We start from the raw sequence: 21994 nt of genomic DNA, 5'->3' as shown, positions 1-21994 counted from the left end.
AGAACGTAATAAGGTAAAAAAGTTTACTTCGTGGAAAGTGCCACCTATGGAGTTTTATTACAAATATTCTTCAAATCTATACTCAAATGCTATCTAGTGGAACGCGTGCCGAACTAGTAACTAAGCTAGCAAATTAATATTATTAACAAGTGGCTACAATTCCTGGGAAATCCAGTATATAAGTGGTTGATGTTGAAAGTAATAATTCATTTTCGAGTAGGGATGGTGACAATGTAAATTATTATATTTCATACTTCATGTTTCGTTCCTATTCTATTAACATTTTCTTTGTAACAAGATGGTAATGGAGAGATCACGTTAAAAAAAAATTAGGAACTTAAATATTAATGAGTTGAATTGCTCGAAAATTAGTAAACTAACCTGAACTAACTTAAATTAAAGCTTTAAATGTTACACGTTAAGACTAAAAGTTCCATAATTTTTACACGTATACTGAAAATTTGTCCCTTAACATGAGACTCTAGGCGCCAAAAACAATGTAACAGTTCAAGTAACAAAATCCTTGAATAATACAAATTTGCCAAACAAACATAATGCATATTATTGAATCAACACTGCCAATACACATCATTACGCAGTTCATACGTAACCATCGCACCAGATAGACGACCAGATAAGATATCTCGCTCTTAACCACTAAAAATTACTGGTGATGTACGTCCGATCAATTACCGACCTAATTTTGTTTCGAGGCTTTTTCATTTTCAATTTAGTTAAATTGTTCAATTATACTGGTGCGCGATGCGTTTAAGAACTTCGTTTTTCCAGTTTCAGCAGTTGTGAATCGAGCATGGCGCAGAAAGTGAGTCAATTCCTGGATTTCCTCAATAACAGGACTAATGGAAGTTCTTTGCGAAATAACGAACCTCAAATCGGATTTAAACTGAGTTTTAGTGAGAAATTGGGAATTTTGAACGTTAAAGTTATAGGAGCTAAGCATTTGCCGGCCGACTATGGTTTTTCCAAAGTTCGCGGATATATTGTTAAGGTGAGTTCTTATTAAACACACGATTTCCATCAGTCACATTATTAGAAAAGTTTTATACATTCCTTATCGTTTTAATTACATGAAAGTGTTATCTGAAAAAGATAATCATGAAGAAAAACGTCACGAGGCAAAAATGGTGTCTCCTTACAGTATAAAAGGGATTAAATCAGTCGATTGTGCTTCAATTAATCAACATCATGAGCATTTGGTTTTCAAACAATTATTAAATGTTTATTTGACTTCTAAAGTAGGCACAAACGAATAAAGTGGAGCAATCTTAAGTTGCTGCTGCTGTTGCTGCTAACAACCTTTGTACAGGGTGTGCAAAACAACTAATAACTCGATGTTTATGCACAAAGTATAATAGTTTTACGACCTCTGAATTTACATTCCTGCTCATTAAGTGTTTATGCTAAATGGAATACTAATAAAGATTAATGACCGTGTTCTAGAAAACTTATTTTTACATGTGTGTTTTAGGTTACAGTATTTCCTAGTAAAGAAAAATTCGAGACCAAAGTTGTAAAAGATAGCTGGCCTACATTTAATGAGGAGTTTGCCTTCAACCTAAATGGGACCGACAAAAGCTTTGGATCCCATTTAAAGGGTTTGTTTGTCTCCTTTACAATCTACGCCACGTTAGATGAACTATCAGAAGACGAGAAGGGTTCTAAGACTGCCAGAAAAGGTGCAATAAAAAGATTCTTCTCCTTCGACGAAAATAGTGATTTTTTAAGGAAAAATGTGCATAGGACTTTTAGTAGAAGAAGCTTTAGGTCGGTACTTTATATCCGAAAAAATCCACTGTTAAAAATTGTTATTTTATATAGGAATTCGATGAAAGACCGAAGAACAATAGGTGCAGTCACTTACAATCTTGAACTTAAAAATTTCGTTCAAAAAATTAGCAATGGCATAATAAGTACCCCAGATGTGTGGAGGAGTGTCAAGGAAATTACTAGTGGTATTCAAAGTCAGCCTGTAAGTCCATTATCCAATTTACATCTGTAAACAGCCAATAAATAGCGCTTTATGAACTTTTTCCTTAATACAGAGAGAGGGCAAAAAGGGCAGTGTTGAATTGACCTTGCAATATGCCCTCAGCGAGGACGGTACTAATGACGTAGTCGAGGTCACTGTAACCAAATTCCGGTGTAGTCTGCAAACTATGCAAGAACACGAAAGGCTTGGTGGTAAAAAGAATATTTTTAAAAATAAATCCCTGTAACTTTCTTATTTATTAATATGAGGGGTTCTGATTAATTGAGTCATCACAATATGAGCAACATTCACCTTTTAGGTCAACTTTACATAAAAATCCAAGCTTTCGAGAGCAGCGACATTATCCAAAAGAAAAAAAGTGATCGTTTTGATCCCACCATAAGTCTCAAATTAGAAGCGAATTCGGCCACTTTGAGAGCCACGATAAACAGTTTTATATTGAATCATGTGAAAATAGTGGTGCGACTAATGACTAAGAACATATTAGGGAAAAAAACTTTGTTGGGGATAATCGAAATAGATAGGAACGAGCCGTTTTGGAAAGAAATTGTAGCCAATCCCGGGGTACCAGTGACGAAAATGGTAAATTTCGAGTGATACATTTTTTAGTGGATTTATCCGTTGATGGCACCCACAGTGATATTTTAGAATAACTACGTTAATAGACATGTAATAAAATTGCTTATTTTTAAAAATGTATATTTTATTAATTGATAGATAGAAACATTATTCAAAGATTAAAATAAACAGATGAAGAACACCTATTATATACATAACATATAGCTTATAACATCTTAGAATAACAATAATCTCCTCTTCGTACAGAAATCATATTAAACGTCTTTTGAGCTTAATACAGAGCCAAAATATTCTCGAAATTTAATTAATCATTATTATTCCGCTTCTTTTAATAAAAAAATTAAACGTCCTTATTATCATATAATTTTTATGGTAGCATATCTTTCAATGCCTCTTTTTAAGTTGGTTGAATCTCTTCGTAAGATCGTCGAAATCGATCTCATCATCATCTTTATTCCCATTGGCGGATCCGACAGGAGGTAGATCAGGCACAGACGGTAGATCTGGTAAATTAAAATCGTTGTTTAACTTTGTTCTGGGTTGGGGTTTCGGTTTGTGGTCCGTGTTCTGGAAAGTGACAGATAAGGAGTACTTTTTTAATTGTGTCTTCGCTAATTATTGCAGATAATTCGAATATACGTACAAAGGACCAATTTATATGAATACTAAAAAAACGAAGGTAGAGAGCACTAGGCTAGAAGCCAAATTATATGGGTCGTTAACCAAATTGATACGTAAAAATATGATTAAATGAATGCATGAAATGTGAGAATTTGAAATACAAGACAATTTTTAATAGATTACTTTCTAATATCTTCACGTACGTCCAAAAAAGAAAAAAGTTCAAAAAGCTATTTCAGTTTTCAAATATAATACAAATACAATTAAATGAAAAAATTAGTACGATTTAGAGACAAATACTCGAGTAGTCATATACCCATGGAATCAGAGTTAAATTTTCAGTAGGGAACATCAGTTGAATTAGATGAAAAAGAATAATAAAACAAAATTTTAGAATAAACACCCTTTGTTAGGACGCATATGAATAAACTAATCCGCACGGAAAAATTTTCCGCAATCATTTGGAACAATTTTGAGTATTCCAAATGAATGGTGTTCCTGATTACCTTAACTGATATTTGTCAGATAAATTATTCTAAAACCATAATTCAGTAGTATTTTCCGTTAAAAAATGGATGAATCATATGTGATGTTCTAAATAAAGTTTGTGAAGCTTCTGGTCTAAATAATTTTGAATCAGTGCGATCCTATTAGACCATCTTAAGGAGGAATACTACTTTTATATCCTGTCGCATGCTATTAGGTACAATTCACCTCGGCCCGGAGATTTGAAGAAAGGTAAGGTTTTTATAGACCAATTAACCTTCTTATCCACTGCGATTTTCCGCGCAGTGGCCCAACCTGTGCCGCTTTGCGTACGCGATGCTATTAGTGTGCTATCAGTATATTTTAAGTATTATTTATAATACAAACAATAAAGCAATTCTATAAAATCTCTTAAAGACAAATCTCGGTGTAGCAGAAGCGATTTGATGATCCAATTGCAATATTTAGCAATACACAGCAATATATAATTCTCTTAAACATTGTAAACAAAGTAAACTGACACATTTTTTGCTGCAAACTTACAACACAACAAGCCTCAAAGCGCTAAATTGTACATTCATACCTTCTCAATATTATCATCAACTGCACTTTCCCCAGAACTAGAATTAGATCCATTCTCCTGTGATCAAGAGAAAAGTTGTTATATTGTATCACAATGAATTTTAAAAAATCTTTGAAATATAGGTTTCCGGTGTTTTCATTGTGAATCACGATTTTAATAAAAATGTGAATGCTCCAGTGAGTTGAAATACACCCATAATATACACATGTTCAAAAAAAAAAAAAAAATTCCTGCAAAATAAAAAATTACCTTGTTAACATCTGGAAACACCATGCTATAAGTAGGCAAATTATCCTAGAAATAATAATAATAACTAAATAGTCTAAACACTACAAAAAATGCTTTTCAAATAGCTAATTAATACTGCTACATTCCAAATTCACATTTGAAGCTATACACTCTTGAAAAACAATTGTGCACTTACCAAATAATCTGTATTAGATTCTTTGTGCTCATCTGGTGGGATGTTGTAGTTGAATGATGGTGGAGGTGCAGATGGACCTCCAGCTTTTTCAGGAACGAGATTCTAGGAAATACCTCCTACAGGAACTACTTTGAAATTAGAAGAACCGAACTTACGGGGTAAAATGCTGGGTGATCTAGATTTGGCGGGTAAGGGGGTTGGGGGAAGCCAACAAAACCTGGAGGCTGTGGTAATCCCCCATTACCACCTCCACCTAAGTTGTTTTTATCGGAAAACAAATCTATCAACAAAGCATCACTTCCTAATAATTATTTTATCATAAATAAACAATTTTTAATAAAGAAATTTTACCAGACCTTTTTCCATAGCCATAATTTGTGGGTCAGGCTCATAGGGGATATTAAACACCTTGGCAATTTCTATCACATATTTTTCAACCAAAATCTTAGGTGGGCTTTGAATGGAAAGCTTATGTTTCAATTTGGGGCTTATTGTGTCAACAGACTCAATGCGACAAGCTTCTGCATAGGGCTGCCCATATTTGGCTGTTAGGAAATCAGCTATAACTTTGATTTCTTGTATATCTGACTGTAATCTAGGAGCCACCCATATAATACTAGAAACTGCTTCTGCAATCCCTTCATCAAGTTCTTTCATGTTTTGTATAAGCCCGAAGCGAGCCAATAAGAGATCGCAATACATCTCGACAATCTCCAGGGCCTCCACATAGTAATCTTCCCTAATTATTTGAAGCTTTAAGAATTTAGATTTCCTGATGTTTAACAATCTTACCGAATAATGAATTCCACTCGGATTTTAGCTCTTTCAATCTTGCCAGCACTGATATATTCCCCTATTTCCCTTCGGGACTTCTCAGTGAGTTCTGTCTTTTTTTTTTCCAGTAACTTAAGACGGGTAATCGCCAATCGAAGGTTGGTTTTCAGTTTTGTATAGTTCGGCCCGCTGGAAAACATTTTATTTGTGCTTCGTACGTTGTTGAACACTAAATGACGAATAATTGGGCAAATTAGTAATACTTGTTTATTAAGAAATGAGTCATATTAAATAAATATTGTGTTATTGTCAAAATCAGCTGACTAGTTTCAAGGTTGTTAGTTGATTCTAATTTCAGTTGTGACTCTAGATCATATCTGTCCTTTTTATTGAGTGGGTATAGAGAAAGATATATAAAATTGACGAAGAGAGACATTTATTGTCGTAAGTATTGATGTTTGTAGCTATTATTATTTCTGTGGCGGAGCTGACAGCGGAGAAACTGTCATCTGTCAGGCTTGTCAATGTGACGTTCACTAGGGTGACCTTTCGGTTCCCTAGGTACTCCAGAACCCGGTGTAAAATCTTCCCCTAGCACTTCCGGCAGGTCATTCTAGAACATTCCGCCGGAAGGGTAGTAAAGAGCCTGGGTTAATCCGCACCTGCGCGGATCCCTTTTCTTTGTTCTAACAAGGGCCATCTGGGAACAGAAAAAAAGACAAAAAAGACTCCCTCCTGGTTCTCGACACGGACGGTCAGATCTCTAAGCATCGCGCTCCATATATTGTTTTCATTTTCTTTTCCTTTTACAATCATTTGTGTTAACTAATTTTTACAATATATACATTTTGTTTATTTACATAAGTGCCCAGCCTTTTCTACAACCTCCACAAACTCAAGTCGGTTATTGAAAGCGCCTTACACGAAAACCCCACGCGCACCAATCACCGACAATTGGTGACCCCTATATTGAACGCACAAGGAGCCCCAACAAGAGTCCATGGCGTCGCCCCAACCAACTATAGCCTGCAACCCAGACGAGGCGACAACTGAATCATCCCAGGTGGGCAGACTCTCCGTACGGGCCCCACCGTTTTGGAAGTCCAACCCCAAGTCATGGTTCATGACGCTTGAGTCTCAATTCGTTCTGGCCCACATCTCAAGCGACCAGACAAAATTCCACCACGTGGTCGCTGCGGTAGCCCCAGAAATATTGGACCAGATTTCAGACTTCATGGAGAACCCACCCATCAGCAACAGGTACGAGGGATTAAAAGCTAGACTTATAGCAATTTTCGCCGAGTCCGACGAGAGTAGGCTCAGGAGGCTACTCTCACGGATGGACCCTGGCGACAAGAAGCCCTCGCACCTCCTGAACGAGATGAGGAGCCTAGGGGGGTCAGCGGTCTCGTCAGAGGTCCTAAAGACCTTGTGGATGCAACAGCTGCCCACCTCAATCCAGTCCATTTTGGCCGGCAGCAGCGAACCTTTGAACAAAATGGCGGACCTGGCCGACAAGATCGCTGACATAGTGCAGCCACACGTCTGCACCGTCCGAGCGTCCCCCCCAGAGACACCATCCCCTCGGTCGTCAGATAGGATAAGTAGGCTGGAGAGAGGTTTGGAGCGACTGACCAGGGAGGTGAGAAGTCGGAGCAAGTCCAGAACGCGGCCCAAGCGGACCGAAGCGGGACCGACACCGACGAACCCTGGAACCTGTTGGTATCACCGGAAGTTTAAGGACAAGGCCGAAAAATGCACCAAACCCTGCAGTTTCCTTCCGGGAAACTAACTCCCGCGCCGTCTTCGGCGATTGGAGACGCGGGGACGCCAGATCGCCATCACGTCCAGATGGAACCAGTACCAGCCTCAGTAAGATTGGTTAGTTGTAGAGTAGTAATTAAGGACGATGTAACGGGCATAAGCTTTCTCATCGACTCGGGTTCCGATGTCTCGCTGTTGCCCAAAACAGCTAAGGACCAACATATTGAAACGTCACGCGTTTTGTACGCGGCCAACAACACACAGATACCCACCTTTGGTACCAAACGGTTATCTGTGAGTCTCGGTCTGCGAAGGAAATTCACATGGAATTTCGTCATTGCAAAAACCGACTATGCGATAATAGGAGCTGACTTCCTACACCGTTTCAATATCCTGGTCGACTTGGGTAACAGCAGGATTATTGACAGCACCACCGACCTGCAGAAAGCTGGGACAACTAAACCCTGTAGTGCCCCCTCAATCCACAACCTGTCTTCATCCTGCAAGTACTACAACATTCTTAGTAAATACCCCAAAATCACCACTCTTTCCCCTACCCCGATCGACGCCAAGCACAGCTCAACACACATAATCCACACTAACGGCCCTCCCATTTCTTCTAAGGCAAGACGTCTAGCTCCTGATAAGCTTAAGATAGCCAAACAGGAATTTCAATATCTTTGTGATATGGGTATTTGCCGCCCTTCTAAAAGCCCTTGGGCCAGCCCCTTGCATTTGGTTCCCAAGAAGACCCCGGGTGAATGGAGACCTGTGGGCGATTATCGTCGTCTGAACGCAGCCACAGTTCCAGACAAATACCCAATCCCCAATCTCCATGACTTCTCTCATTTCCTCGACGGGAAGACGATCTTCTCCACCTTAGACTTGGTGCGTGCCTATCATCAGATCCCGGTCTCAGAAGAGTCAATCCCCAAAACGGCCATCATAACTCCCTTCGGCCTATTTGAATTCACAAGGATGCAATTCGGTTTGAGGAACGCAGCACAGTCCTTTCAAAGATTTATCCATGAGGTACTTGGAAATCTTGAATTCTGTTTTCCTTATATCGATGATATCCTCATTGCATCAACTGACGAGGCACAGCATCAGGAACACCTCAAGTCTGTTTTCACTCGTCTGCAAGAGTTCGGGTTAACTATCAACCTCGATAAATGCACCTTTGGGGAAACGCAGGTAAAATTCTTAGGCTACCTAGTCTCCGCACAAGGCTCCACGCCACTTCCGGAAAAGGTAGCTGCCATCTCCAATTTTCCTGTCCCTCAAACAGTATCGGAGTTGAGACGTTTCCTTGGCATGCTTAATTTCTACAGGAAATGTATTCCCAAGGCCGCCCATCATCAAGGCATTCTCCACACCATGCACAATAACTGCAAGCGGAATGACAAGACACCATTAGTCTGGACTGAGGAAGCACTGGATGCATTCAAACAATGCAAACTGGATCTAGCGAACGCCGCCTCTTTGGTTCACCCTAGTTCCACAGCTCCAATCTCCCTCACAGTCGATGCATCAGACTATGCAATGGGTGCCGTCATTGAGCAATTCGAAGATAATTCTTGGAAACCTCTAAGTTTTTTTCTCTCGAAAATTGTCAGACACCCAGAAGAACTACAGCACCTATGATCGAGAATTACTCGCCATTTATTCGGCAATCAAATATTTCCGATATCTTCTTGAAGGCAGACCCTTCAGCATTTTCACTGATCATAAGCCACTTACCTTCGCATTTTCACAGAAGTCTGACAAAGCTTCTCCACGGCAAATTAGACACCTTGACTTTATCTCTCAATTTTCCACAGATATCATACATATCAGTGGCAAAAACAATATTGTGGCTGACACCCTCTCAAGAATTAGCCCCATTTCTTGCCCCCAACCCATTGACTATGAAGCCCTAGGTCGTTACCAGTCTTCTGATCCTGAACTACAAGAGATACTCAAAAATCAACAAGGAACGTCCTTACACCTCAAACAGTGTAACGTACCAGGTTCTGACATTCTGATCTTCTGCGATGACAACGGTCCCAAAATCAGACCATTCATCACACAGAATCTCAGAAGATTGATTTTCAACAAGTTCCACAATCTCTCACACCCAGGCATCAGGAGCACAACCAAACTTATCTCTTCTCGGTTCGTTTGGCCTGCTATGAATAAGGACATCCGTAACTGGACTAAAGCCTGCATCGATTGCCAGAAGGCTAAAGTACACCGGCACACTCTAACTCCTTTCAAGCAGTTCCAAATTCCAGATGCTAGGTTTCAGATCGTTAATATAGACATAGTTGGTCCATTACCCTCTTCTAATGGGTTTGTGTATTGTCTAACATGCATCGATCGATTCTCGTGTTGGGCTGAAGCATTCCCCATGAAGGATATGGCGACTGACACAGTTGCCAAAACCTTCTACAGCAATTGGATTTGCAGATTCGGTTCTCCCCAAAAAATCGTCACAGACCAGGGACGACAGTTTGAGAGCTCACTTTTCGCATCTCTGGCAATACTGCTGGGCAGTGCACGAGCACGTTCCACTCCATACCACCCCATGACTAATGGCAAAGTGGAGAGGTGGCACCGAACTCTCAAGGCAGCAATAATGGCCTACGCAACAGAACGTTGGACGGAGGTTTTACCGACAATCTTGCTGGGGTTACATGCTACCTTGAGAGACGAAATTGGTGTTTCGCCAGCAGAGATGCTTTACGGAGCTCCCTTACGTCTGCCCGGAGAATTCTTTGAATCTGTACCATCCAATGTAGACCCTACCTCTTTTGTCGCTCAATTAAGACAGAAGATTCAACTCCTGCAACCTGTCCCCTCAAACAACCACAGTACACGGAAGATCTTCATTGCGCCGGAAATGGATACCTGTACGCACGTATTCGTGCGCAACGACGCAGTGAAGAAACCGCTCCAACCTCCTTACGAAGGTCCCTTCCCTGTAAAAAGCCGGGCTGATAAGTACTTCACTATCCGGATCAACCAAAGGGAAGTCAACATCTCGAAGGATCGCCTCAAGCCGGCTTTTATCCTAGCCCTAGACCCTACCTCCCATGACCACACCTACACCAACCTCAACCCCCTTCACAATCCAAGCAAGAAGCGGGTACGGTTTGCTTAGCGCCTGTGATCCATGCTAAAGCCTATGGCACGAGCAAATTTAAATGTATTGTAGTAGCCTTAGGTCTCCTAGCATTAAGTTTATCTGTATTTAAGTTTAATACTCCGTATCTGGGAGGGGAGTATTGTGGCGGAGCTGACAGCGGAGAAACTGTCATCTGTCAGGCTTGTCAATGTGACGTTCACTAGGGTGACCTTTCGGTTCCCTAGGTACTCCAGAACCCGGTGTAAAATCTTCCCCTAGCACTTCCGGCAGGTCATTCTAGAACATTCCGCCGGAAGGGTAGTAAAGAGCCTGGGTTAATCCGCACCTGCGCGGATCCCTTTTCTTTGTTCTAACAAGGGCCATCTGGGAACAGAAAAAAAGACAAAAAAGACTCCCTCCTGGTTCTCGACACGGACGGTCAGATCTCTAAGCATCGCGCTCCATATATTGTTTTCATTTTCTTTTCCTTTTACAATCATTTGTGTTAACTAATTTTTACAATATATACATTTTGTTTATTTACATAAGTGCCCAGCCTTTTCTACAACCTCCACAAACTCAAGTCGGTTATTGAAAGCGCCTTACACGAAAACCCCACGCGCACCAATCACCGACATTTCTTTGAGATTTAATGTTAGGTATTTGAAATAGGTTAAAAATATGTAAATATGCAAGAAATTCGAATCAAATTGGCAAATACCTTCAAGACTACTGTAAAAACCACAAATAATACTGCACAGAATTAAATGAACATTTTGAAACCCTTCCTGTCAAATATTCTTAGTATCTTTCACCCCAAAAAGGTAAGAAAGTAATCCTGAAACCAATTGCATTCACCCGTTATCTGTAAGAAGTACTACTTTCAGACACAAATAATGAAAAATTTGGCAGTTTTTGATTTCGACCACACAATCATTGACGATAATTCCGATACTGCAATAATGAAACTCGTAGACAAAAATAAATTCTCCTCTGAATTGCAAAAGCTACATAAAGCAGAAGGCTGGACAGCTTTTATGCAAGGAGTATTTCAAGTTCTCCATGAGAATGGCATAACCAAAGCTGAAATTTCTGAACTAGTTAGGAAAATTCCTGAGGTCAGAGGAATGAGCAGTTTGATAAACAAACTTTACGAAGATTTCAGTTATGATGTGATAATTATTAGTGATTCAAATACGTATTTCATAGATCTATGGCTGCAAGCCAACAATTTGTCTTCAAAAGTGCTAAAAGTGTTTTCAAACCCTGCAGAATTTGATGAGAGAGGTCTCTTGAAGATTGAGATGTATCATTTGCAAGAGTCTTGCAAGTTAAGTACTAAAAATATGTGTAAGGGAATGATAATGGAAGATTTTATCAAGAAACAAAGTGAAAAGGGAATTATTTACAATAGTGTGGCATATGTTGGTGATGGATACAATGACTTATGTCCAATTTTGAGGCTCAATTCCAATGGACTGGCTTGCTGTAGGGATAAATATAAATGTGTCGATATGGTCAGAAGAGTCAAAAATGGAAGCTTTATTGATGATAAAGATCAGACATTATATTTTGTCAAAGCTGAACTGTGTGTTTGGGAGAGTGGTTATGATATTTTAGACTATGTTGGACGGTTGTGCAATTAATCCTTGTATCAATGGAAGTGTTTAAATAATAAAAAAATATTATATGAAATAATGTACTGGTGTTTATTTTTATATTACCAACTTTTCATTTTTTATTTAAGAAAGCCAATAAATCTTGTTACATTTGAACATTTCCAATGTAAAGCAGTAACATCAATATCATGATTTTATTAACATAACTAAATGTATTAAAAATTGAGTAAGCAGGGGTCTAAAAACAAAGCTTTAGAACCCGAAAATCGGATCTTTGTAAAGTTGAAAAAAATTATGATATAATAAAAGTACATAAATATTTACATTTTGCGCGCGTGAATTTGAATATTATAATTTAAACCAATAAAAAGAGATTAAATTGGCATAAAATAACATAACCGCATTAGAACACTTGAAAGAGGTGAGCTTGATCGATAAGATGGTCATGTAATTAGAGTTTCAATTCTGAAAGATTGTTTCAACACCTTTAACAATTAAGCTAATTGGTACCTTGCAAGTAATAAGGTACCCTGTGTTATGCTAAAATCAGTTGTGCTAATAAAGGAATCCTTTTTTTGTCTAAATTAGTTAAATCACAGTTAATTGGTTAAGTGGGTGTTAGATTTGAAGTTTAAAAAAACATCTATATCCATTTTAAGTGAAAATTGTATTTTAGATATTCTTGATTTTATGGTGAATATAATTGTTTTTGGCGATAATTAAACTATTAAAAAATTTATTTTCCGAAACGCACTTCTGACTTTCTTTTTAGGAATTTTACAGGGATTGTTAGGGGCTTTGCAGTGATTTGCTAACTATTTTAAGAGTTACTGGCGCTTCCGCAGTTAATGGCTTCTATGATTTTTTTAAAATAATATGACTAATTCTTCGATTATGTAAGTTAGATAAATTAATTTTTCGCAGGACCATCTACTATAGTAATATAATTAAAATGGTAATGGCGAAAATGTATGCTAACCCATTCGTGATTCAGGTTAAAATAAATGCACGATGGAAACAATTTAATTAACTGTTCTGATTAAAACAATTTTTATATAGAAATATTTTCTATTCAATTAAACAAAATATGTTCAATCCAAGTATATTTGCACTCAAGTGCGGTAAGGAAAAGTTAAAAGGAAACTTGTGTAACATTGATGGTCTAAATTTGTGGAAAATATAGTATACATAATCTACAAGACAATTTTTTTAACGCATTTGCCGGGATTGCTCCTCTCGTCTGCGCAACATTTTACATTCGTGCGTTAAAAGTTACTTTCTTCGCTTATTATGTAAAAGACTATCAAATGCTCAGTAAAACCGTGTATCATTGAGGGAACAATAAAACGATATATGTGTAATAATGTATATTATCTTTCAAGTACATTGGCACCTAAATATTAGTAGCCATCTTTTATCCAATGCCGTTACAGGCTTATTTACACTGATTTGTTCCATATTATCTCGAATTGAGTAATAATCAGTTAAAGTGATTGGTGTCCATACATTAAATTACAATAATTAAGTTTAGAAAAATTCCAAAAATTATTACTAAAAACATTTACAAAGGGGTGTTTTTGATAATTGCAGCTTTCAGTGCTCTAGTTATTGTTATTTAAACTGAACAAATTGTGCCTAACATCTGAACAAATAAAGAGATGCTATAATATACATGGTGTGGATAAAAGTCTTTAGTTCTTTGGCAACATTTTTCCCTCACGATTCTGATTACTGTTAGTTCCATTCCTGGTCAAGTACTAAATAAATTTGGACTGAAAATGGTCAATTTTTTGAGCAACAATAAATTGCTAGTTTTATGTTGGCAATTTGGAAGAAAACTTATTTGTAGGTATTCCTTGAAAGTGCTCGTCTTATGCATTAATAATAATAATAATAATTGTGTTTTGTGAGTATTTTAAGTCAACAACTGCAAGTGCTTTTCGACACATAAGTGACAGTTTGACGTTCTACAAAAACTATATAATAAGATTTTTTGACTAGTGAATTAACAGATTGCATGACCAGTACCGCCGTCATTATATTATTGTTTCATATAAATCAAACGGCCTAGTCATTGTAAATTATTATCACCTTGTTACTATCAATACAAATTACCTATAGAAATATGAAAAATAACGGCCGCTTTATTGACTAGAATCAGAAAAATAAATGCGAACATTTTTACTCAAAACCGTAGTGAATCGACACATACATATAAATTTTAAGCCTTTAAAATTGGGCATACCAACACCTAACATTGAATAATAATTAGAAAAATCAACAATCCACTCATGATATGGGGTTTAAGTCGCTTTGGTTTTATTTGCCAAATTCCTGGCAAAATCCAAACAAAATCAAACAACGATTTAACATTCAATTTGCTCCTTAACGGCACTAGGTCACAGAATGTCTGTTTCGTATACTTTTTTTTGCCCTTCTATTATGGGTCCTGGATTATCAGGCCCATTAGGCTTATCTTCGTTATTTATCTGTTGTGAATTTCCGTTGGTGCTAGGGATGTTCGTTAAGGAGCCTGTGATTTGCGAAGTTGTCATTTGGAGCCCCATTTTCTGCAGCAAATTCGACTCGCTTCCTGTTTTTTTCAGAAGTTGATCGGAGGTGGGAGGCACGATCGTTAAGGCGTTGGTACCCCTTTGCAATTGCTGCAACCTTGCATATTGTTCCTGCAGAGCCTTTTGTTTACGAAGCAACTCCTGGTGTCTTTGCTCTAGCTCTTCTTTCCTGGTTTTCGATGATGTCTGTGAATTCACGCTTTCACAGCTACTTGAAGCGGAGACAGCTTCGCTATCACTGCTTGAAGGTAGCTGTAGACTGGATCCCACATTCCTAGGCAGAGTCTGTGACTTATCTGCGTCTTTCAAGCTGGACCTAGTAGGGGCGTTTCTTTTTAGTGTGTGCAACCCCAAATTCTGGGTGGCTTGTTCGAACTGAGACATAGGCTTCACGTTAGGAGATGTAGGGGAGGCTAATGGAGACCTGGAGCTCGTCCTAGGAGGAGGAGGCGGAGGGATCCTTTTACCCGCTACGTGCTGGAGGAGCTCGGCATTTCTTTCTGGAAGAGGAGGTTTAGCAGCACCGACACTTTTATTGGTTTGTAATGGTTGAATGGGGGGGCTATTGTCGGTATCAGAACCGCTGGGATACGAGTGCAAACGTCTCAGACTCCCAGTAGCAGTGCTAACTGTTAGATTATTGGCTGGTAGAAAAGAGGCCGAGTCCATACTGCCCTTACGCCCAATTTCGGATATTTGGGGAGGGCGTATGCCCTTGGCGGGAATAGCGGGGGGCTCCGAACTATCGGATGACGAGTGGTGCGGTTTGGAGAAGGTCTGAAGCTCATCTAGCAAAGCGTCGAGCGCGTTCTCCGCACGGTGGGTGGCGCTGTCGTCGGAGGGGCATTCTCCCCCGATGAGGAGCGACCCCACGCGTGGACCGGTAGGGGGCTAGAATAGGAGAATCGCGTTAAATGGAAGGTGAAACCGAAAATAACTCCTTATCAGCCTTTAGTTTGATGTTGATGCTTTTTAGATTTGCACTGAAGGCTAACAAGGATTAAAGTACAGAAATATATTAATTAGAAACAGGAACCAGGCATAGTAACAACAATGATGATGCCGCCTATCTACGAGACAAATATTGTTATTAATTGTGATTAATGAGGTACTTATAGTAATACCTGCTTTAGTCAGAAATATTCAGAATAAAAATTAGCGTGATAATGCGTAAATGATTGTAAGTTTTAGGATGTGTTAAGCGAATTTATTTATGTAATACCTAATAGGCCCTGGTATGCCATGAATTCGCATTAATTGGGAAAAGCATGAAATTCATTTTACATTGAATACTCCAAATTTAATTAAAAAGAATAGAAATAATCAATATTTTCAGGTTATTTGGCTTAAAATCACAATATTATTACTTACCCAATCTTTTTCATAAAATTCTCTATAATTTTTGTAAAGTTTCTGATTAACGTCGCTCTCTTCTGCTTGAATATTGCAGGGTGATGTAAGAGATGATTTCATTTTTTTCGAAAACTCTATGTATAATGAATGAGAAATTTATGAAGTACGTAATATGTTTGTCCCATCTCATTTGTTTAGTAGCTTACATTCCAAAAATGACTCATTACAGAAATACAGTTTGCTAAAGTTTATGAATGTTTTTTTTTAGATATTTATCTTATTTTTTAGGGTCTACATGGTAGATATGTTGCCAATGAAGAAAATCTGCAGGGTGATATTTTTTCTGGAGTAATTTTCCAAACCCTGGATATTTCAAAGTCAAATTGCAAATGCAAAATTAACAAAGAAATATACATTTCTATTTGGATAGAATGAAAGCCAAATAGTGTGTAAATTATTTGTTGAAAAGGTAAAATTTCAATCGAGTGTTAAAATAAAAAAATCCACATAAAATTGTTTGAAGCTAATTTGTACGAAGTGCTAAATTTTAAGTTCAAATATTAATATTTTTAATACAACATATACATGTTACAGTTTACTGGATCTAATATAAAATAAATGGTCCAACCTGAACTAACTTAAAAAATTGGAATTTTTATGGAAATTATGGTTTTGACGGAAAAAAATATTTACCTTAAAAATAAAAGTTCTAACCATTAAGGTCAAAGAAGTTGCGTGTAGCTGTACTAACCTAAACTGGACTTTTAAATAACTAGTTAAATTACTACAAAAATGGTAAAATTAGACCAGGAAAAAAGTTTTTAATTTCACTTAATTAGGCGAGATTAATCATAACTTCATGATCGTATAGTTTTCCGGAAATGTCAAGTTTCCTGCCAAAATAAGGCAACAAAACATAACTGTTTTTACTGACCAAAACTGAACTGAAATATATAGTTAGAACCTGTAACACGAATTAAGGTGAAAAAGGGCAGTATATACTAAAACAAAAAAGTCCCCCAACTTTAGTCAAGTTCGAAAACAAGTCTAATAACTATATATATTGAAAGAAAAACTGGGTTGAAATAAATAGTTTCTTTTTGACCCGGAGGGTGAAACAAAGTCAAAATGACTCTTTAAAATCACTGAAAATAAGCTGAAGTGCAAATGAATCAACATTCACTTTTAAATTGAAGCTTGAAAGATGAGTCAATGGCAAAATGTATTTTTAAATAGCTGGAAGGCAACATGCCGTATTCAAATTTAAATCAAAGCTGAAATTTGAAGTATGAGGATGAACCTGAATTAAGATAAAAAAAGCCTATTAACCCGAATCAGTCTGAATTAATTTTTCACATATTTTATTAGAAATATCAGATATATTGAAATGTTGAACTTCCAAATATCAAATGTAAACGAAGGTAAGAGATGCATCTTAGTAAAACGTTGTACATTTAAATTCGCCTGGAATTAATTAATTAAAATGGAACTTCTAGTTAAATCCTTTTTGACCTGAAACTGACTTAATATCTGGTATATGAGTAAAACCTTTTACCACCAGTTTAGACCGAAAATGTGTGGTGCTCTACGATCATCTTCCGGTAAAGTTAAGAGGACGAATACAACTCTCATAGTTCAGCATGAAAAACTGAAAAAAGCTTGAAGATCAAAAGCAAAAATCCAACCCTATGTGGATTTGATGAAAGTTTTCTGATTTTGAATTGATGGGTATTCCATGGGGTGGTACAAAAACTTAAGAGTTTTCTCCTTTTATAAAAATGAATTCATATACAGAGTGACAAAAGAAAGTGAGAATATCCAAAAATACTTCCTTATTTTTTCATTTAGTGAAAAATTTATTTGAAGGATCTATTTTTACTAAGAAAGACTTTTGGTTCCTGAGAAAAATGGAGTTATGACGTAGGATTCAATTAAAAGAGGGTCCTGCATTGCAAGACACTTTTGCAAATAACTCGAAAACTGCGACAGATTTGATAGTAATATAACAGATATAAAAGCTTCTAAATTGAACTGAGAATTGTTGAGTGGAGAATTGAGAGAAACTTTTGATGGCAGGAAAAGTATTGTACGAGAAAGTGATGCAGTACGCCCTTATATCATTTAAGTCTATGAAACTTCCTAGATAATGTGCAATATACAGGGCATCTTTGAATGAAACTGGAAGTAAAAGAAAAGCTCCATAGTATGCACAAAATATAGTATATTCCCTACTATCACCCTGTAGAGATTATAGTGAAATTTTAGGAAAGTAGCATAATAAATATTAAAAAATAAATAATTTATCGGTTAAAAGAAGCTAATGATAATGCGCAAATAAACGTCGACTATTCACAAGGAAATGCAGCAACTTCAATAACTAAAAACATTAAAATTATCCACAACATGCACGAAAATGTTAATATAGAAAATATAAAAAAATCCCTTACCAACAGGAACGTGCCACGTAAGCAAAAAAGTCACACATCCATTTTAAAACCAACGAAACGAACCAATGGCATGCTACGTGCTGGTACTACTCTAACGAACTAAAAAAATCTTTCCCTTATAGTAAGGTCGAAGTCAACTGTGTCACGAAATCTCTGAATAAATAAACAAAACCAAAACCTTTATTCTTACAAAGGTCATAATAATAAAAGCCAAATAAGCTACAACTAAAGAAGCTACTGCGGGAATACTTTTTGAACTAATTTTTACTGCTAAAACTGACGAAGCCAATATCAACTACGAAACTTGCTGTGAAGCAATATAACAGGTACCTAGAGTGTGATTTCTTTCGGTGAGTCTAAATCGACTGTGGATAGAATCACTCATTTTAGTGAGGGGTGAGAATGAGGTGCGGAATCGCGGATGAACATTTCCAATGGCACCTTACTATAAGGAAAAGGTTCTAATACATAAGTGAAGCATTCTAGTTGGTAATTTATTGGTCTCTGTTCATATTACATTATGATGAGAAAAATCCGGATGAGGCATAAAAAAGTGACAGATTCAAAGCGAAATAATACAGAGAGAATTCAGATTATAATGCCTCTGCTATGTTTATAATCAGGATGTCTCAAAAAAATTAGTACAGTGCTAGAGAGGCAACAATTTGGCTGAATGAACTTAAAAGTCTTTAGAGTTAAATTTGGAATACACGGAAAATTGAACTTTAAACATGTTTAAAAATAGTTAAAGATATAAATTTTTATGCAAAAAAGTTCAGAGCACTAGAATTGGCGGGTGCCATATATTAGGTAGCTTAAAAGGGAGATTAAAGATAAATTTTAATTGTGAAAAGGCTCAGAAAATAGGCCGTGAAATGTATTTCCCATTTATTATATGAAAAAAAAATCATAAACACTCTCTAGATCGAAAATAAGATTATTTCCCTAATACTCAATTTTGACTCTCTAGCAGGCTGTTTTAACTTGTGCCACATTTTACGAGGCATCAAATATTTATAGACATTATAAAAGTGACCACTCAGTACATTCAGCACATCAGGGTGACAAAAGTGAAACGAAAAGTGCAAATAAAAGTAAAAAACGAATTAAATGCAGTGTGGTGCTTGGGGGTGCAATCGAGGGTTCGGAAGTGGGGAATTTCGGCACAAACAAATTTAGACCAATAAATTGAGAACTATCATACCGGACCATGAGCAAAAAGAGTACGGATATCGAGTAAATTGATCAAAAAATAAACAATTAAGTATATCAAAGCAAGCAGTAAAAACGGTTAGTTTACTCGTGGGCAGTTATAGCTTCTTTGAAGTTGGAGCTCCATTTCCAGTCGTACTACACGGTGACAATGGCACAACAAAAAATATCGTTGATATATTCGGTTTTATACAAAGCTTATACTTATTAAGACACACAGTATTACATTAACAACAGAGTGTATGTAGAATGTTGATGTCATGGGGGAGAAAGGTGGGGGAGAATAATGCCTATAATGAGCTGGTTGTTGCTTAAACAAAAAATAAATTACATACATTTTTGAAAGTTATTTTCGTTGATTGTGAGGAATGCTATAAAAATGGGATCAATCATATTTGCAAAGAAGAAGGTACTTTTTACTTTTACTATTCTTCAAAAAGTACAGAAAATAGTGAAAGTTATGTCTGAAATGAGAGCCAATGAATTAATCATTACATAATACATTTTATTAATAATATTCTCTAACCTTCGCAAATGAAACACGTTTGTTTGTTTCATCTAATGAACAATAAGAATTATGTATAAGGAGCAAAAAATATATTTCTATAATAAAAACAGTTTTTGACTATTTACAAAAACTTCTTAATGCATAAGTCCAGAAATGATTAATGGTAATGAATTCTGCACATATAATTTATCTCTAAAATTTTACAAAAAAAAAAATTATTTGAATCAAAAAAGTTAAAAGTGGGTTTAGCAACTCTCTCTACCACGAATTTCACAGTATAACTTTCAAAAATTTCTTGCTAGGTCCAGAAATAAGGAACGTGTATGAATTCTCCACATGTAATAAATATATTTCTTTAATAAACAAAATGATCTTTTTTAAAGCAAAAAATCGGGGTTGGGTCTCTGCTTGCAAAAAATTACACCGAGTTCAAAATTTTAAACAATGTCTTATCATTTGCAGAGCTATTGAACTTAATGCTCTTTGTCCTCACCTACAGTGTCCGTATTGCATTTGAAGCAGAATAGGTACCAATAGCAGCAGTCTCGTAAAATGGGGTGACCATTTTCGCCAGAATGATAATATAATTTTTTAAATCTTACTTCGGTGGCATTTAAGATATTTCTCTATTATTCTCGTTACAAAGGAAAAAAAACCTGCGTTTCGTAAACTAATCTAAAGAAAAATCAGGGTTGTCCCTTAAGTTTTTTTTAGAGGTGTAAGCCTAGTCGAAATAGAATCATTGTAAATATCACAAATCTAGACTTTTAGTACTTATCAAATAATCCTCAGAGCCTTTAAGCAAACAAGCGTTCATAGAAACTTATTGTTTATAATTTCTTCAAAACGAAAATCACATTTTATTATAAATTAGAAGTATTCACACAACGCGAAATATCTCAAAAACAAATATACTGAGAGTCCCACAGTATTTGTGTTAATTGCCTCAAAACCTCAAGGAGATAGAAGAATGGTTGAAAAAGTTATGATATAAAAAGACCTTTTGCCTCCATAAGATGAATACAAATGTTGGACATAATTTTAAATATATGGAATGGCCCAAAAATGTATTATGTTTCAATCTTTTTCGTTTTTAACGGGATCCCTTGTATATTTTCACATTTTTGGGTTTGTCAGTTAATTCTAATTATATTTCATGTAGTAAACCCGGTTTCAATTTCAACTGTTTTCGAAATATAAACTCAAAATATGGCACTTTTTGGATTTCCGAAAGGTGTAATTTTCGGATGGTTTGAATTATGGCAAAATGGCTGATGATGTTAAAAACTTAAACTATCGACAAAAAAAAAAAGTTTCTATTTTGTATCCAGAACTAGAAAGTAATAATTTGTTAAGCAACCATTGCAGTAGCAAATTTTACGTTAATAATGCGACGCACGTCAAAAACTATGATAAATAAGTATAAAGATATTATAATAATTGAATTGAGAAAAGAACATAAATTTTATAAATAAAATAAAAAATATGGGTTGTTATTTGAAAAATGAAACATATGAATTTTAAAATATTTTCTTGGAATTCGGTATATCTCTGAATCAGTGCCTAAATATCAAATTTCGGATTTCTAGCATTAAAAAAAATTTAATGTGCGCAAGTCATTGAAAACTTAATCTTTCTGTGAAAATATGTATTTGCAAGATTGACCTAATTCAAAAACGAGTAGAAAAATATCATATATAAAAAAGTTTCTTACATCATGGTAGTTTGAAAATATGCTAATATACTGGGTGTTGTATTCGAAGAACTCGAGATTTGAGTTTTAGGTTCGAATACATTAAATATGTGTTTTAAAAAACAGAAATGACTCAAAAAATAATAGAGATATACATAGATACGTTTGCCCTAAAATATTCCTTCATGTCAATACTTACATTATAAAAAACATGCTAATATACAGGGTACCGTATTTAAAA

At 36.3% G+C, this 21994-nt stretch overlaps 5 protein-coding genes across 22 annotated transcripts in view; 3 read left to right on the top strand and 2 right to left on the bottom strand.

The window, feature by feature from the left end:
• The first annotated feature begins 558 nt into the window (after nucleotides 1–558).
• On the top strand, nucleotides 559–2706 carry LOC136345913 (uncharacterized). Of its 2 annotated transcripts, XM_066294621.1 has the most exons (6): nucleotides 559–675; nucleotides 790–1009; nucleotides 1490–1785; nucleotides 1840–1990; nucleotides 2064–2202; nucleotides 2310–2706. In XM_066294621.1, exons 2-6 carry the CDS (start codon nucleotides 812–814, stop codon nucleotides 2606–2608), a joined length of 1083 nt encoding a protein of 360 aa, XP_066150718.1. In that variant the 5' UTR covers nucleotides 559–675; nucleotides 790–811; the 3' UTR covers nucleotides 2609–2706. The 2 variants fall into 2 exon arrangements, with proteins under 2 accessions (XP_066150718.1, XP_066150709.1); XM_066294612.1 differs by having other exon boundaries at nucleotides 594–1009.
• Ist1 (IST1-like protein) lies at nucleotides 2694–5791 on the bottom strand. Of its 4 annotated transcripts, XM_066294573.1 has the most exons (7): nucleotides 5497–5791; nucleotides 5061–5443; nucleotides 4860–5005; nucleotides 4705–4806; nucleotides 4530–4574; nucleotides 4281–4337; nucleotides 2694–3157 (listed from the first exon to the last, which is right to left on the bottom strand). In XM_066294573.1, exons 1-7 carry the CDS (start codon nucleotides 5676–5678, stop codon nucleotides 2975–2977), a joined length of 1098 nt encoding a protein of 365 aa, XP_066150670.1. In that variant the 5' UTR covers nucleotides 5679–5791; the 3' UTR covers nucleotides 2694–2974. The 4 variants fall into 4 exon arrangements, with proteins under 4 accessions (XP_066150670.1, XP_066150688.1, XP_066150679.1 ...); XM_066294591.1 differs by lacking the exon at nucleotides 4281–4337; XM_066294582.1 differs by lacking the exon at nucleotides 4530–4574.
• A 687-nt stretch (nucleotides 5792–6478) lies between these two features.
• On the top strand, nucleotides 6479–7270 carry LOC136349243 (uncharacterized). Its single transcript, XM_066300669.1, has one exon. The coding sequence runs from the start codon at nucleotides 6479–6481 to the stop codon at nucleotides 7268–7270; it is 792 nt and encodes a 263-aa protein (XP_066156766.1).
• A 3506-nt stretch (nucleotides 7271–10776) lies between these two features.
• On the top strand, nucleotides 10777–12046 carry LOC136345936 (pyridoxal phosphate phosphatase PHOSPHO2-like). Of its 2 annotated transcripts, none has more exons than XM_066294660.1 (2): nucleotides 10777–11172; nucleotides 11224–12046. In XM_066294660.1, exons 1-2 carry the CDS (start codon nucleotides 11116–11118, stop codon nucleotides 11992–11994), a joined length of 828 nt encoding a protein of 275 aa, XP_066150757.1. In that variant the 5' UTR covers nucleotides 10777–11115; the 3' UTR covers nucleotides 11995–12046. The 2 variants fall into 2 exon arrangements, with proteins under 2 accessions (XP_066150757.1, XP_066150766.1); XM_066294669.1 differs by having other exon boundaries at nucleotides 10782–11172; nucleotides 11236–12046.
• Nucleotides 12047–13319: 1273 nt separating this feature from the next.
• The window catches only part of LOC136345809 (coiled-coil domain-containing protein AGAP005037), a 119465-nt gene continuing 110790 nt past the window's right edge, over nucleotides 13320–21994 (bottom strand). For all 13 annotated transcript variants that reach the window (XM_066294434.1, XM_066294451.1, XM_066294478.1 and 10 more), the window contains one exon: nucleotides 13320–15431. In XM_066294434.1, the coding sequence (XP_066150531.1) occupies nucleotides 14367–15431 (1065 nt within the window). In that variant the 3' untranslated portion in view covers nucleotides 13320–14366. The remainder of the gene's footprint in view (nucleotides 15432–21994) is intronic.

This window comes from Euwallacea fornicatus, chromosome 2 (assembly GCF_040115645.1).
Source record: "Euwallacea fornicatus isolate EFF26 chromosome 2, ASM4011564v1, whole genome shotgun sequence".
In the NCBI taxonomy this organism is placed as follows: domain Eukaryota; kingdom Metazoa; phylum Arthropoda; class Insecta; order Coleoptera; family Curculionidae; genus Euwallacea; species Euwallacea fornicatus.
Note: the sequence above shows the minus strand (reverse complement) of the source record. Positions and strands in the feature narration are given on the sequence as shown.